This window comes from Acanthochromis polyacanthus, chromosome 8 (assembly GCF_021347895.1).
Source record: "Acanthochromis polyacanthus isolate Apoly-LR-REF ecotype Palm Island chromosome 8, KAUST_Apoly_ChrSc, whole genome shotgun sequence".
Taxonomy (NCBI): domain Eukaryota; kingdom Metazoa; phylum Chordata; class Actinopteri; family Pomacentridae; genus Acanthochromis; species Acanthochromis polyacanthus.
In genome coordinates, this window is record NC_067120.1 from 15,896,026 (window position 1) to 15,913,155 (window position 17,130).

General features: G+C 39.5%; 2 protein-coding genes across 6 annotated transcripts in view; both read left to right on the top strand.

Moving 5' to 3' along the window:
- Positions 1-11,921, top strand: part of cald1b (caldesmon 1b) — a 30,953-nt gene extending 19,032 nt beyond the window's left edge. For 2 of the 5 annotated variants that reach the window (XM_051952408.1, XM_051952406.1), the window contains exons 9-17: positions 262-496; positions 591-716; positions 2,680-2,723; positions 2,828-2,906; positions 3,676-3,807; positions 3,892-4,038; positions 5,693-5,764; positions 8,042-8,072; positions 10,012-11,921. In XM_051952408.1, coding sequence (XP_051808368.1) covers positions 262-496; positions 591-716; positions 2,680-2,723; positions 2,828-2,906; positions 3,676-3,807; positions 3,892-4,038; positions 5,693-5,764; positions 8,042-8,072; positions 10,012-10,028 — 883 coding nt within the window. In that variant the 3' untranslated portion in view covers positions 10,029-11,921. Of the gene's footprint in view, positions 1-261; positions 497-590; positions 717-2,679; positions 2,724-2,827; positions 2,907-3,675; positions 3,808-3,891; positions 4,039-5,692; positions 5,765-5,851; positions 5,879-8,041; positions 8,073-10,011 lie in introns of all 5 variants that reach the window. The other 3 variants (XM_051952410.1, XM_051952411.1, XM_051952409.1) reach the window with 3 other exon arrangements.
- Positions 11,922-13,618: 1,697 nt separating this feature from the next.
- Positions 13,619-17,084, top strand: tnnt2d (troponin T2d, cardiac). Its single transcript, XM_022192774.2, has 9 exons — positions 13,619-13,691; positions 13,779-13,836; positions 13,955-14,071; positions 14,159-14,236; positions 14,318-14,428; positions 15,621-15,733; positions 15,898-15,988; positions 16,152-16,189; positions 16,895-17,084. Exons 2-9 carry the CDS (start codon positions 13,783-13,785, stop codon positions 16,938-16,940), a joined length of 648 nt encoding a protein of 215 aa, XP_022048466.2. The 5' UTR covers positions 13,619-13,691; positions 13,779-13,782; the 3' UTR covers positions 16,941-17,084.
- Positions 17,085-17,130: the final 46 nt, after the last annotated feature.

Genomic DNA, 17,130 nt, shown 5'->3' on the forward strand with positions numbered 1-17,130 from the left:
CAACTCAGTTCAGTTCAATTCAGTTTGGTTTTGTTTAGTTTTCTGTAGTTCAGTTCAATTTAGTTCAATTCATTTAAAATTTAAGCAAGTACAGATCAATGTAATGGAACTGAATTAAACTGAATTACCAATTTAATGCTCTATTTGCTTAAAATAAGACAAACAGGCTACCATTTACTTTAGACAGACAGTGCTTACAGTCAGCTTCACATTCACTCAGTTTGTTATGTGAGTTAAACAGCTGTGCATGTTTGTGAGCAGCAACACCAAGGCAGATGATCTGGAGCGACAGGAGGCTGAGCGGAAACTGCAGGAGCTGAAGAGGCGACGAAACAACGCAGAAAGCGAGGAGTTTGAGAAGATGAAGCAGAAACAGCAGGACGCAGAGGCAGAACTGGAGGAGCTGAAGAAGAAGAGAGAGGGGAGAAGGAAGATCCTGGAGGAGGAGGAGAAACAGAAGAAACAGGAGCAGGACGACAAGAAAGCCAAAGAGCAGGCGAGGATTTGCTCCATGATTCTGCATCACCGATGGAAGATCTCAGAGAAAAAACTCACACAGGTTCAGTTTTTAACTGGTGTTCTTGTTGCAGGAGGAGAGGAAGAGGATGAAGGAGGAGATCGAGAAGAGGAGGGCTGAGGCTGCAGAGAAGAAGAAACAGAAGGAGGAAGAGTCCACAGCACCTGCTTTTGCTATCAGTCCTAAAGGTTCTTCTAAGGTTTGAATCAAATGTTCGGACATCTTTGATTTGTTCTACAAGAGGAACACAATTTAACAAAACACATTTTCTTCATTTAGAATAGAATGCGCTTTATTGTCATTATACAACAAAATTGCTATCACATACTGATGGATGAAGCTGCCATGCAAGACACTAACCACAGCTCATTTAGACATTCAGTATCTTGTTCAGGGACACAGTTGATAAAACATGATTATCTTTAGAATAAATATTTCATGATCTCATTGAAATTTCAATCTCTTTCCCAAGAGAGATCTATGAACGTAAAATATAACTAGACATGCACAAGAACAAGTCTTTTCAATTAGCAGGGGTCAACCAATTTTTTTTCAGGGCTGATACCAGTTTTTAGCCATCAAGAAGACAAATAACTGATATTTGTAATGCTTGCAGGAAAAATAAAATCTTGTCAAAATTTAGAAAATCACAAACTGCAACACAAAACTTAGTTGAAAAGCTTTTATTTGTGTCTCATGCATGTTTAACAGAACTGTTAACATTTATCCTTTAGTATTGGTTAGCTAGTTCTGGTGAGGAACCAATCAGAAAGTGCTGTGGGCGGGACCTTGTTCAAGACCACAGAGCGCAGTATCAAAACTCAAGTAGTGCATTTTTAAAATGATTTATTGTATCAGTTAGTCCAGTCAATTAAAAAAATAATACCAATGATTAGAAAAATGCTGTCTGTTTATTACAGAACATACTAGATAGCAGCAGATTCCAGATATTTGCAAACAGTTCAGTTTTATTTGTATAGCACAGATTCACAACATATGTCACCTCATAGCACTAAACATAGTAAGGTACAGACCATACAAATTATAAACAAAGAAAAGAACTGCTGTTTTCAAGGAATAGATCAGCATTTCTGGAAACATGTTTATCCTTTGTCTTTGCCAAATTTCAATGAGAAGATTGATGCAAAGTCTGTACAGTCAAAGTTTTGCATAAAAACTGAAAATGGGGGGAAACAGCTGCTTGGCTCTGGATGAAGGGAACAACATGCCTCCACCAGCACCCACAGATTTATTATAAGAACTGCTCATACAGCGCCCCCTCTCAAGCTCCTTGAGTCTTGTCATTGCCATGAGATTGCCAGGCAACCAGTGGAGACTCCAGGAACTGAGGCAAAACTGTCATAGCACTGCAACTTGTCTTTTTCACACCTCAAACATTTTTACAGACAAGCATGATGTACTGGAAATTAGTGAGATTTAGAAGTTTTGTCATGTGGATTTTGTTATTTTGGCTCCCATTTTTCCATACTTTATGTAAAACTAAGCAAATCAGCTTTGGCCTGTCGCTTCACAGTGAACACACAGACATGAGAGTGATATCAATCCGCTCATCTAACACTCTTTGAGAAAGCTCAGTTTGTCTTTATACCCCATAATGCCACTGAGGTCATCCTTATATCAGCAGATCTGTTTTTATTTGTTATTCTTGTTTTCCATTTCTGGTCCGACATGCTTCCTGGCTGCTTGTTTTGCTGTTCCCATTTTAATTTCTGTTTTTAATTCCTCTTATGTTAGCTATATATTGTAAGTTGATAAGAGCAGAAAAAGCGATAAAAGCTGGCGTCTGAGCTGTTCTCAAACAAGGCTGTGCTTGAGTAAGACCATGACTGGGTAATTTTGTTGCTGGGGTATTTTTGGAGGGATGTTGACAATTCTGAGCGTGTATGGAAAGTATAATTAATTTTGAACAACAGTACCCTGTGTGCGTTTGTGTGTTCTGGCTGCCTTTTTACAAAATCTGCAGTTCAATCACTCAGGCACTAATCAACACAGGGTACAGAGAAACCTTCCCACGGAGCGACTGGTCCTCTGCTCAGTGAGCCAAGAGGGAAGCCAGGGCAGCTTTATCGTGTCAGATTTATTTGTGCATGTTAATGACAGACTGGTTTTAGTAACTTCAAACCATTCTGTTTTTTGTACAGATTGGCGAGAAGGCAGAATTCCTGAGCAAATCAGCCCAGAAAAGGTGAGCCAGAAAGGTTGTTTTTTTTTCCTGCAGCAAGATAAATAAATGATTAAACCACAAGCTGGCGACCTTACTAATGCCCAGCACGTTGTCCATCCACACAGCACCACGCCCAGAATGTCACACACTCCAATTGTCTCCAGGATTGGCAACAGACTGGAACAGTACAATACTGCCATCCAGGTAAGACGTTATAGAGAATATCGACCATCCTCATAGCCTTTATGTTAGTAAAGACATCAGTGCAACAATTTAAAAATGCTTCATCTGGACAACAATGTGAATAAGAATGCCTTTATTGTGAAGCGTGTAAAAAATAATGAAAGAATAAGAATAGTGTAAAGAATATATTTTCAGAGAATAAAAGGATATCAATGCAAAATGGATAATGGCAAGGAAACAAATAAGATAGCAGAAAATACGATCAAAAGAGAGGCAAACAAAAGTATTCAGGTGCTGTATGCTGCACCTCAAACATAATACTGCACAAAATTTGTGTAGATAGCTGTTACTGTGGATGTGATTGTGTTAATAGTGTGGTTTGTCCAGAGTTAATTGACATGACAGCTTTGAGATAAAAGCTGTTTTTCAGTCAAGCAAAAGTCCAGATTGAACATGTTCCCAATAGCACAGAAATAACACAGTTCACAACAAAGTGTCCTCATTTTCAAAATGTGTTTAACCTGTAAGACATGACAGTATTAGATTCATAAACTAAAGACTAAGTAGAGTTTTGTTGCTGAATGTAGTCAAGGCAAAGCTAGAAATATGCTAGCTTAGCTTCTAAAGCTAGCATAAAATTTACATAAATAAAATTCAAGCACCTCACAATTGTACTCAAATACAGTACCTGAGTAAATCTAAATGTACTGTTATTTTCCACCACTCATCCTCACTCAGTGTTATGCTCTGTCTGCCCATGTAAAAGTGGTTCCATCTTTTCTTTCCACAGGGAAACAAAGATGTAAAATCCCCAAAGTCTCCAATGGCAGATATTCCTAGTGGAGGCACACGCAGCATCAAAAGCATGTGGGAGAAAGGAAACATTGGAAGCCCCTCTGAAAGTCCAGCTCCTCCAAACAAGGTGAGGCAGAACGACGCTAGAGAGATGGATGGATGGACAGGTTTGCTGATGTGAGATTGACAATCTGAAGTGTTGTTCTTCCAGGATTTGGCTGGAATCAAAGGAGGTGTGTCTGGACGAGTCAACAGTTGGATGGCGAAGCCTGCAGAGGCGGAGAAGACAGTAGCACCAACACCTGCTGCAGCAGCACCAGCAGCAGCAGCATCACCAGCAGCAGCAGCAAAGCCAGCAGTAAGGCCTGATAAATCCTTGTCTTGATCACAAGCCCAAACACTATTGTAAATTAGACACCAGTGTTCTTCAGCAGAGTAATCCCTTGACATTCTGTGCACGGTAATGTGCTCATTTGCACATCAACGTGCCAGTCTTTTGTTGGCTGCAGACTTTAGATCTGATCTCCAAGACCGGACGAGCTGCTTTCTGGAGTCTAGTGACACCACATGGACAGTTTGCTTTACAGCACCTGCAGAAACAGCTGGCAAACCTTCTCTGCATTTGTCTTTACATTGAGTCAAAGCTTTAAAATATATGAATTGATCCCAAACCTGTGTGAAAATCACTGTACAGGAGGACAATATCAGTTCTCACTGTCAGAGGAAACAGTCCAACCACAAAGAACTGAGATGCAGTTATGTGTCAGGTGGCCGAATGCCAGCATGCCTTCTTGCAGAGCCGTTTCTACGCCCCTCTAAACATCAATCACTTCGGCCTCTGTAGGTATTTTACTGTTGTATTACAGCCCATGAACACTGCAGTGCTCTCAGCTTTAGTCTTTGACTCACTTCAGACTTCATATTTCAGTCTTTGTGACTCACCACCTGTCGACCATGTTTTCGGTCTCCTTCAGGGAAGGGTAAAAGGTCAAATCCATTCACATATATCACGTATAGAGACATTATTATCCACCATCGCAACACTGACACAACAACCAAAGAGCAACATTTTATATATTATTCCATGGACACACGTTATCACACTAATAAATACATTAGGTCATTTCTAAAGGGTACTTGACGGACAGAGTGTCCTTTTCTTGAATTAGGACACCAGCTGCTAATCCTACCACGTCGTCTGGAGACGTTACACTATTTCCACATGCAGTAGCATTTCTGAATGACGTGTGACATTGTTCTGAAGCAAAATTTATGAGCTATGAGATATCTTTAGTGTCAAACGTCTTGGCCAAAGTAGCAGTTGCAACCTTGCTGTTACTTTTGCAGTAACACTTCCCCCTGATGGGATGAAGCTGTACAGCAGTCTAGAGTACATGTGTGAACCTTCATATCACTGTATTTTCTTTCGTATATTTACTCTGTTGTTTCATTTTTTCCCCTGCCTTTCTGTCCTCTTTAATTACGCTCTTTCTCTTAGCTATACACATGCAAACTTTTCCTGCTGTTCTTTGCCTGCTCTTCAAACTAGTAAAGGTACCCCTTTGCATGCATTTCACCACAACTGCCACTAATTAGAGGCAAAATAAATGTGTTTGGGAATCATATTTTCATCCTGTGATGGAAAACAATTTGGTACATCTACTCAAGAACAATGCTGTGTTCTCATATTTCCATTTGATGCTACTTTACACTCCTACTCTTTCACAGATGTCATTGAATTATTGACATTCTTACTTCAATGTGACAAGAAACAGGTGATTAAAAATACAACAATTTGGTGGTTCTCAGGCACATTTCTAAAAGCAATGTCTACCTTCCTTCCTTCCATGTCACATTTCACATGTAACTAGAACAGAGCAGAATCTTTGATATTTCATCTTTCCTGATAGTTTTTCAGTATTTTTTCTGCTGAATGCAATTCTGACAATAAACCTTTTACTTATTGTGTATTTTTACAGCAGCATGCCTGTGCTTTTTCTTATTTGTTTCAGGATGTGAAGCCGAGTGACATCGGTAGCAAGCGCGGCATGTGGGAGACCAAGAAGGCCTCTACGCCTGGCAAGGTAACACAAACACCTCACATGCTACGGGGCAATGGTGTGTTTTGAAAGATTTCTAGTGACGTCATCCTGTTTTTTTGTTCGATCCAGTTCAAATAGACGGATGAATTCATGGAGGTAATTTGTGGCTCTGCGAGAACAACACCGAATGCACGTTTCACCAGGCGTGATGTGGTTGATTTGTGATGTTAAACACTGATTTTATGCTCTTTCACTGTGCATTTCACTGGAATTGTTCCTCTCTCAGTTCAGTCAGTTTACAGACTAAATCATCTTTCTGTTCTTTGATTCCTTACATGATTTTCTAGTGAGTGACTACATGAAAATTATTGGGTGGTGCGGTAGCTGCGCAGTAGTTTGGTGGTTAGCACCATCGCCTCACAGCTAGAAGATCACATCACCCCTGCTACCCTACTGAGTGGTGTATAGATAATGGATGGATGGGTGGTGAGGGGCTTAGTACAGGGGGACAGATATGTACTTTTCCTCAGGTGTCTTTCCGTGGATGAATTATACACTGTATATAAGGATGTAAACCCCTCCCACCTGTGACATCACTCACAGGTTTCCTTAATAGCACCTTTGAAGCTCAGCATGGTGACTTCTGCCTTACCAGTCTTGGCAATGTCTGACTCCTCTGAACTCAATGAGCAATGAGGTGGAGGATTAACGGAGCTGAGAGAAGGAGCCATGGACTGTCCTATGATGGCACTCATCTCTCACTTAAAGCAGCCACTCCCTTAACTATGCATGACTTTAAGCCTTGACTTAGATATAAGAGTTATATAAATATCCAATCCTGCTGTAAATATGTTTATTTCTGTAGCAAAGGTGAACAGTTTAACATCAGGGTCTCTGGGGATCGACATGCTTTTGAAGCCAGCCTCAAGTGGCCATTTGAGGAACTGCAGTATTTGGCACTTCCACATTAGTTTGAACTATAGGTTGCTGCTTGGTTGCAATGGGAACATCACATATTTAAACTGTGCTTAAAGCTGCACCAGCCCTGTCTGATCACAAAGGACTAAGAGTGGAAGAAATACCAATGCAAATGCTGACCAGCAGCACGACTTCAACTCTTGAACTCAAACAGTGATTCTTACCAAGATGTTTCCTCGCAGACAAAACATCATGAGCCCACATAGAGCAGTGGTTTGTCCACTCTCTCTATGTACTTCAGCCATTTCTTCATCCAGAGCATGGCAAGGATCTGATTCATGAAGCTATTTGCAACATATTACTTCCGTGTGTATTCCATATCACAGCGACCAAAGCACCTCAGCTAAAAAAGTCCTTCACCTTTGGCATGTCCCTGGCTGAGCACTTTCAGAACCTGTCGTTTTCAGGGAACCTCACCTCACCCAAATAATTTTCATACAGTCCCTAATTTATCAGTATGTGTCATGTTAGAAGTAGGATGAATTTTCAATCCCAAACCTCTGACTGAGCTGCATGAACTGAAAAGGAAATACTGATTTTGGTGTGATAAAAGAGATGGTTGCAATAACTGCGGCTTTCTATTGTGTCATTCTTCCACCCTCCCACACACACCCAATAAAAATGACAATATTAAACATATGATATCTTTAGTTCCCGTACTGACTTTAAGAACATAAATACTATAACTTGGCTCTGAATCATCACTTTTCTGATGTGGTCGTTCATTTCAAACATTGATTAGTTTTTATTACACAGAGATGTGAGCCACATATTATTACAGGATGTTTATGCTGCAATCTGTACGGCTTATAGTCACCCACTAAGACAGTAGTTACACAGTGAGGATATCATGTTGAGTGCATGTGCTTATGCTTCAGTGTTGTGTTTGATGTATTTTTTAGTTCAGATTGCTTTGAAGGGACTCTTTGATGTATGATTTCACTCAATTATTTAAGAGAGTCTCTAATCATAAGTAGGCAACATGTGTGATATCTGTGGGAACACCATATAATACTAAACATCCATCTTTCATGTGTAGAAGAACATTTTCCTGATATTTAGACTTAGATTATTAACCAAAAAACACTGTATCAGTTTTACTCCCACAGTCCTTCACTGACTATCTATTCAGAGATGAGACAATGATTTTTATATGAGTTTCTTTTTTAGGATCAACATTAACTTACATGAAGTAGAAGGTATTCATCCACCAGTGAACACTTCCAAACTAGGAATTATTTCTAAAATAAGACCAGGTTTTGTTTCAACATCATCAACTGTTTTCATTCATTTTTCCTCCATCTTTGCATCATTTTCTCATTCATTTCTTTTTGTTTACAGGTGGCAATTGGAAGCAAGTTTGTCACTAATGGTAAGTTTCTGAGGAGACTGTACACAGTGGTCGAATGTGACTATAAGCACAATTACTGAAATACTGTACTTAAATACTATTCTGAGCTATTATATTTTTGTATTTTTATATACGAAATGATGACGGACTTACTAGCAGAAGTGCAAACCTTGATCAGCTACAACATCAAAATGTGGCGTAGTACATATCAGCGTCAGTAATAGCGGTACAATAGCATAATATATAACAACATAACGCTGAAAGTGGCCTTTCTGGTGGATAATTATCACTTTTCATTGATTCTTTGAAAGAATAATCATTTTTTGCCATGGGTTAGAGGGCAAGTCTTTCAAAAAACAACCTCTCATGTAGGCTGGTTAATGTGGCGTAATTAGCCAGCTGCTAATTAGCGTAGCTTAGCATAAAGAGTGAAACCAGAGGGAAAGAACTTGCCTAGTAGGTGTAACAAACTACACCTACCAGTACCTCTAAAGCTCTTTAACTAACACAATGAATCTTGTTGGTTTAATCAGTGCGAAAACCAAAGTGCAAAAACAACAACGTGTGCTCTCATCAGTGTGATATGCTGGACTATTTTTTGGCCGGGTGCACTGACTTCCTGAAGTATCCAGTTCACGGTGACAACCAGACTCCCTTGTAACCCAACCAGCTGCTGATTGTAGCTTCACAGTTAACGTCTTATTTACATCTGAAACAGACAGCTGAGGAATGATGCAAAGGGCAAATGACAAAGCACATTTCCCAAAATATCCAGTACACTTTGCTGACGATTATATTACAGTTCGATCTACTTTTACTTAAGTGAAGGGTTTGAACACTTCCTCCAACACTAAATGTGTGCATACTACATGTTAAACCGGGGTTTATGTCGATCAGTCCTGGGGAAGCAGAGTTTAGATGAAGTGCGTCTGCCCTTCAAACCATTTTCTGGGCGAGGAGGGGGAGGACTTGAACGATTTATGGCACACTGGAGGCTCATAACTACAACAACCCACCAACCTCCCTTTGTGCCAGAGTAGCTTCTCACTGTAAATCAAATCTGCTGCTGGAGATTTTTGGGCACAGGCTCAGCTCTGTGGCACTGAGGTCTATATTTAAAAACCCCTCACCATGACCTTGCCTCTCAGTATAAAGTAAGTTCCAGACTCCTGGGATGGCTGTCGTGTTTGTGCCGTGCACTGTTCACCCAGTGCCACCTGGATTGGCCAGTGTCTGCGAGCTGTTAGGCATGCCACAGTGCAGCTGCTTGATTTTCACATTACAACTGAGTGCTGGGGAGGATTACTAACCATTTAAGCAACAAATCGGCCTCGATCACCAGGCTTATTCACTCAGGGCTGAGGATAAAGACCTAACATGTACCTCAACAGTAACACGGGCCACTTTAAATGTGTGAAATTACAGCACAAATCATAAAAAAAGCCATTTGTCATTGACTAATGTTGGCACAGTAAAGCTGCCCTGCTTCTTTGTGCTCAAAAGTCACATTTCGTCAGACATGAGGCCGTCGCTGCTTGAGCCAGAGTGTGAACAATAGGAATGGAAAAGCGTTTGTCGAGTGTCAGCTTCAACCCTAAATAGCGATCCTTGTTTGCCGCCTCTCAGTTTCTTCTTCAGAAATAGACAGCTGAGGAATGAAGTGAAGGGCAAATGACAAAGTTACAGCTTTCAATCACAAAGAGAAATGTCCTGACTTTGACTGCAGGTTATGTGTCAGCAACAGTAGCAGTGGCTCATGTCTACAGGCCCATAAATACACATGGATATACATTAAACAGAATATACATCGACAAGTACGGCAGTTAAACCTTTGATTACAAAGCCCTGAAACTAATCTTGTTCAACACCTAATAAAATATGTTAAGTTATGCACTTTGAACAGTGATGTTAACATTACAACACTGGCTAATAGATCTTCAATGTGTTTCTTTTCTATTAGCAGGCATCCGACGCTAACTGTTGACATGCCTGTTAAATCAAGTCCTACCTGAGCAAACACAGGGCTCTGCTACTGTTTGTGCATCTGTTCAACTTCACCACACCTGCATTTCGCTTGAGGATCCCACCCGAATAAGGAAAAGAGGAGAGTCCATTCTCCAACATCCAGCTTTTATCTTCACAGTATGGCTAACGTTACACCGCTGCCTACTTCAGCTTAGCCAACTTTTGAGATGGTCCCTCAAAAATGAAAAGGGATCGACATGCTTTTAGCTTCTTTCACTTGATTTTTGTCTCAAAGATTTTCAAAGAACACCCAGTCGGAGTCTGTTTGGATACTTACATGTTACTTTGCTATCAATCCACACCAACATGTTCAATATTCTTATAATGTATTTGATGCTAATGTCATATAGCTTTTACAAAGTAATGAGCATTTTTGCTTTGTTTTTACTTATACTCACTGCTTTTTGTGATGACAGTCACAGTTTTGAGGCCTTAGAAAGTATCCAACCACTCAGCAATACGCTGGGTGATGAGTATGTACATAATCGATTTGTTTCATGAGATGGCGCCACTTTCTGCTAAGACGCTCTTCATAAAGGGTTTATAAATAATAAGAAATAACTTTAACAGTGGTTAATGTATCCTGTATTATCGCTTTATAGATCAGTTAGAAGCCATCAATAAGAAGAGTTCTAGGGTAAAGGAACTCCTCTGGCTGGTGTTTATACTTTTGGTGCCACTTTTTAATAAGGAATCATTGTGCTTAATGACTTCAGGCTTAATTAATCACCAACTATAGCATGATAGATCCAACAATAAGCACAATTCTAAAGTTGTCAGAGGACAGCAGAATAGACCAGCTGGTCTTCTACTTCAAGAAGGAAACACCAGCATCTTTTGGAAGGATTGCACAAGACACTTAGAAATAATTTTAGTTATTCTGTGACTTCTATGTAGTGTCATCACCAGGTCAACATTTAAATGTGTCTAAGACTTTGGTTGAACAGCAAATACCCACATAGCTAATGATTTTCCTGTGATACTTTGTCGTACTTCAGGTTATTGCAAGGCAAATGTCAGCATGCCAACAGACTGAACAGAAATGGAAAACATGTAAATGTATCTGCTAAACATGACCATGTCTGTTGTCCTGTATTTCATGACATTAGCATTTAGCTCAAAATACATTCACTTATCCTCTTATAGGCTTTGAACAAAGTCCATTTATCAACATCTAACTCACTTTTGCATCTGCAAACTGAGTGGATAACTGAGTCATTAATGGGGTTTTAGCATTTATAGCTTCAGACATGATGCCTTATTGAGAGATGAGTGCCATTGGTTACTAAGTTTATAACGCCTTTAGGAAGAGGGTATTATTACAAAGTGGTACTTGAGAGTCCACGTCAGACCAGAAGATACTATCAGTGGCACATTCTGCTCAGGACTGCAGCCAAAGAACAACAGTGTGCAACATTTTTGTGAAAAACACCTGAGTTTGTTACCTTCTGGCCTTGTATCAGTTAAAAACACATTATGTTGTAATATAAACACCACCAAAGTCCGTTAATACTTGTTCATGCAAGTATCTTCTGCAACAACTATCCAGTGACCAAATCTATTTAACAAGCAGGGTTAGGTTTAGTCTGACATCTTGGCTTATCTATCTCCCATTTACAAGTCACTCATTTTTCAGATCTATCTGCTCTGCAGTAACAGTGAAGGTTTTTCAATTTCAATATTCCGTTTGTTTTATCAAAGCCTGTAATTCAGTGTTTCAGTGCACTTGAGTGGAATCCTGCTAGAATGTAATATGAGTCTTTCAGTATTGTTGTGGTGGTTCGATTTGTTTGAAATTATTATTTGTACGGCTTCAGCAATAAAAAAAAAACTGAAAAAAGTTCATTCAAGTTCTTTTGGCTTTATTTTTACTCACTGTGAGGAAATGCTGTCCTTCCTAACCACCTGTGAATATATGGCGTGTTGAAACCTGAGTGAATGGTGAAAGCCCAAACAAATATATGACATTTTACCATGACAGGAATGTACCTGCAGAATGTGTGTGTGTGTTTCTGAGACAGCGCTCTCATGTCCAGCTGTCTAACAATAGACTGGTCAGCCATAGGGTGCTGCGGTCACATGAGTAAGAAGGGCTGGTCTATGTATCCTTGATGCTCAACCTGTTGCTGAAGTTCAAGGAGCTGAAGTCTGTCGCTCGTCTCTGAGCTCCCTCTGTCTTGGTTGCAGGTAAGGACACTCTTATGTGGGTAGATTAAAACAAAATGCAAGTCTTGTTCAGCTGTAAATCTTAAACTGAAAGTATTTCCTGAGTTTTCAATTCATTTATTAGCATCTAGATTTGGAGCTCAGAGACAGAGATTATTTTAAGTCACATTGGGCATCTAATGAAAATGTTTCCCTAAATGCTGTTTCAATTTTTATGCTGTTTAATCAGATGTGACTGAATCGCTTCCATAAAAACTCAATCAAGATGTGAGATTAATTTCTTTTTACTAGCAGTGTATCTATTAATACTAGTATTAATGGATAAATATGTCCTTAAAGCTTCCTAAAATAGTTATGCATTGCTATATATTTCATCATATTATTATGATATATTATAAATACACTATAAAATTAAAAATATAAGTAAGTAACAACCAGACATGGATAACAACTAAATCTATTCTCAAGTCCTGTACTTGACTGCAAGTTTGAGGCTTTTTGACGTGCAGAAATATGTGCTATTTTACAATCTTTACTAAATCTCATCAGAAAATATGCTTTTTATTGTACTTAAATTACCTTACAGCGACAAGATCTAAGAATGTTACTGTGCGGATTAGAGATTACATGCTAGATAATAGTTTACTTTTTAAAAGGAATTATACATATATGTATATATATATATATATATCTATATATCTATATATATCTATATATATATATATATATTTACAGCCTGTGTCAGACCTTTCACACACAAACAGGAGAACTTTAATCAAAATGACAAAATTCATTTTTGATTCTGAAAACATGCAAACACATTTTGGACCACTGCCTGTAGGTATCGGGTATCTTCCAGCCATTATTTGGTCGCTGTTGCCGCGTCAGTGACCAGCATCGGGAATTTGGTGAAGTGCTGACACTCATTGTCAACTGTGTGAACCGTTGCCATCTCACGCTCTGCTATGCTGTTTGATGATCAGAAACATTTGCCAGAGTAAATATAGGCTAATGGGGATCCATTTTACGCAGCTCATCTGGAACAAAATGTCTGACACGGAAGAAGTCGTCGAGGAGGAAGTTCAGTATGTGATCACTTTTATTCATTTGCTAAAATAACTATTACTTTAAAATTAAAATTGTATATTTTAATTTAAACATGTCCTTTCAATATTTGTCTTTGTTGCTCTTCTGAAGGGAGGGAGAAGGTAAGAAAGCTGCACTGCCCCATATTTTTATGTGCCTAATTTAATTTGCAAACATTGTACTAATCATGCATGCTCCTGGTCATCAGCACAAGAGGAGGTAACAGGTGAGAAAAATACCCTTAAATGCTTTGCAGCTTACTACTCACCTCCTAAATACAGGCTTCCTTCACTTTTAAATTGAGAAGTGATTTTAAAGTGCTATTTTTGCCCTTGTTCCAGATGAGTCAAAGCCGAAGCCCAAGTAAGTGTCCTGGCTCTTCTTTAGTAAAACCTTTAAAACACCCAACAAGACAGATTATATCTATACTCAAACTGTTCCCATCTGCAGGTTCATGACAAATATTACGGCCCCAAAGATCCCTGATGGTGAAAAGGTGGACTTTGATGTGAGTCAGCCTTATGAAATACCTCCTTCTTGACAGAAACATACATTTAGATGTGATTACACAAACAACAGACAGCTTTCTAACCATGTCTGACCCTGATTTGCTCCTCGGATGGCAGGACATCCACAGGAAGCGTCAGGAAAAGGATCTGTCTGAGCTGCAGTCTCTGATCGAGGCTCACTTCATCCAGAGGAAGAAGGAGGAGGAGGAGCTCATCGCCCTCGTTAACAGAATCGTGAGTGTATTAGGAGCCAGTGAGTCCTTGTCTGGTTGTCAAGATCCACTTTGGCTACAAGTATGTTTCTGTCTGAACTGTCTTTAGGAGAAGCGTCGTGCTGAGAGGGCTGAGCAGCAGAGGATCAGGGCGGAGAGGGAGAAGGAGAGGCAGGCCAGGCTTGCGGTACGATCCTTATATTACAGCTTGTAACACCAGACAGTAATATTTTTTCCTCTAATTGATTCATCATCATGCTGCATACAGGAGGAGAAGGAGCGTAAGGAGCAGGAGGAACAACGTAAGAAGCATGATGAGGACGCCAAGAAGAAGAAGGCCCTTTCAAACATGACCCAGCAGTACAGTGCTGGACAGAAGGTCGTTCAACTTCTTGTGGCTTTAAGTGTCAGATATAAAAGATATAATGACCAACCAGCAGTCAAAAGTAGCTCTGACCTAACTTAGTAAGCATGGTTTCTTGGTTAGAATAACAATGTTGCTACATTTAATCAAGTACCAGAGTTGGGATAGTTTTACTTTACTTAGGTTTTTATATTTAATTAACCTAAATATAATTGACAACTTTAGAATCTTGTCATTTTTGCAGATGAAATTACTTTGAAAAGTATGAAGTTCCATCCTCTTCTGCAACAACATGATAATGCTGCTTATACATGTTTTTAACACATCACTAAAATGTAATATTGTGATAAAATACAATGCAAAATATCAGGGACCATTTTTTTGCATTTTTAATACTATTACTGATCATTTTGCTGAAAACGTTGAATTCAAGATGTTTACTTACGAAGGAACGTTCCTACATTGCTATATTAAAACTTTCACTAGCTTTTAACTTAAAGGCATTATGGAGGATGTTTTTTTTTTGTTTAATTTGTCTGATTCACATAAAATGAATATACTGACCTTTAGTGGACTTCTATGTATGGTTTCTAAAAAAATTAAAAATTTAAAAAAAATAACTGTGGACATGGCAGGACCTGAAAAACATCAGCCAATCAACGCGCTCGGACCGAGGCGTTTGGTTTGCTCCCTTTCCTGTCAATCAAAAATCTTCCGGCTCAGGCCTCGTTACGTAGATTACGTACGCCTTGGACTTACATGTTTTCTGTATGTGTTGCTTTGGTATAGCTTCGTAGTTAGCTGGCGACTTGTTTTGCTCATCTTTTTTTACATAATGGCAGAAAAAGATCCAGGGGGACCCAGCCGTAAAAGACAACTTCACGAGTCCTACGCAAGTTTCTGGAGGGGGGCGTTTCTTCGTAAATGTTAAGAGGGGGGAGGTCAGACGGGGGTGAGGGAGAGGTTGTATGTGCGCATGCGCATGCTACGTTCAAAGTCGTAGGAAATTAGAAATCCTCTAATGCCTTTAAGTAGAGGATCTGAATACTTCTTTATGTGTTACACCATAATAGTAGCAAGGTAACAGTGAACAACAGTAATAATCTTCTTTCATGTATTTTATCAGTCATTTGCATGACAAACACCATATCTCCTTTAGTGTTACATTCAGTCTGAATTCTGCTTATTCTATACTGAAATGATGCAGAGTGAGAGCAGAAGAGGAGGCAAGAAACAAACTGAGAGGGAGAAGAAGAAGAAGATTCTAGCTGACCGCAGGAAGCCTCTCAACATCGATCATCTGAATGAGGACAAACTCAAGTATGACAGAGCCGTGCACGACTGCTTATGTCTCCAAATGTTCACCACTGCATTTTAACAAACGGCTAACGTTAACACAGGAATGAATTTATACAACATTAGGAATTTTAATGAGACATTTTTGGCATTGCATTGCTCTCAATAAGACGTGTGTTTGCGTTTAGGGAGAAGGCCAATGAAATGTGGCAGTGGCTGATGGGGCTGGAGGCTGAGAAGTTCGATCTCAGCGAGAAGCTCAAAAGACAGAAATATGATGTAAGTTATCCAATGCAAATCAGGAACTCATCTTTTTGATAAAATCTGCCTAAATTGGCGTCCAGAAGTTCAAGATCAATTAAGAGGATGTTCTGGTTCTCAGATTCCTGTTAGGTATCCTGTGTTGTTTTACACGCTCTGAGAAATGTACGTTTCCTTGCAGATTAACCAGCTTCTGGCTCGAGTCCAGGACCACCAGAGGTAAGCATACGCCCCCTTGAGTAGATTTACTCTTCATTACCACAACCATCTCTATTTGAATTACTTTCTAATATTGTTCAACATCTTGTCAACAAGTTCACATTTCACACTTTTTCACATTTACCCGCCGTCATAGTCATTAAATAAATCAATGACAACACAGAGTGAAATCGTTTATTTGAGTACATTCTCTTAATGCTAAAACATACTGTAAATGAGCCACAGCTCTCTCGGTTCAGTTGTTCTCTTCCTCCTTCTTAATCGTTAAATGCTCTTGTAAAATTTGCAGTGTACGTCTGCACCTAAACCATTGTACACGGTAATTTCGTACGTTATAAAGAGTGAATCGGAACATGATAAATTGTGATCTAAAATGTCAGCACAGCATTAACAAAGCAACATGCTACAAAAATGCATCAGACTTATCTGTGGGCACAAACAAGAGTCTTGATTTGTATTGGTAATAGTGACCTTAAGTCTAAGAAGAGGAGACATAGCATAAGCCTCAAATCTTTGGAGTGAACTCTTAGCACTTTAAAGTTATTGGTTTGATTATTTCTAGATCATCTTGCCTCAATTATTTTAATGTCAGTACAGTAGAAGTCAAAGTGCACCCTGCGTTGGTTGAATTGCTAAATGCTGCTCCTGAATGACGTCCGTTTGACCTAAACTCAATGCTTGCTGTGCTTTTCCTGAACTCTTTAGCGCCAAAGGTCGTGGCAAGGGCAAGATGAGTGGCCGGCTGAGGTAAAGCTGCTGCTAGACTGGGATGAACGGAATCGTGACTCCAGTGAAGGCCCCGCTCGTCTATCATGCATGCATTCATTGTTCTGTTGTGTTGGGTTATATGTCAATCATCATGATATCAAAACAATAAATAAGTCATTACACCCACTCTGCTGCCTTTCTGCAAACTATCTGTGTAAATCTGTCCAACAAAC

Excerpts from the sequence above, each read along its gene's own strand:
- tnnt2d (XM_022192774.2), top strand. The coding sequence starts at position 13,783 with ATGACAAATATTACGGCCCCAAAGATCCCTGATGGTGAAAAGGTGGAC. Across the intron at positions 13,837-13,954 it reads GTGAAAAGGTGGACTTTGAT|GACATCCACAGGAAGCGTCA; the intron begins GTGAGTCAGCCT and ends CTCGGATGGCAG. Across the intron at positions 15,734-15,897 it reads CTGAATGAGGACAAACTCAA|GGAGAAGGCCAATGAAATGT; the intron begins GTATGACAGAGC and ends GTTTGCGTTTAG.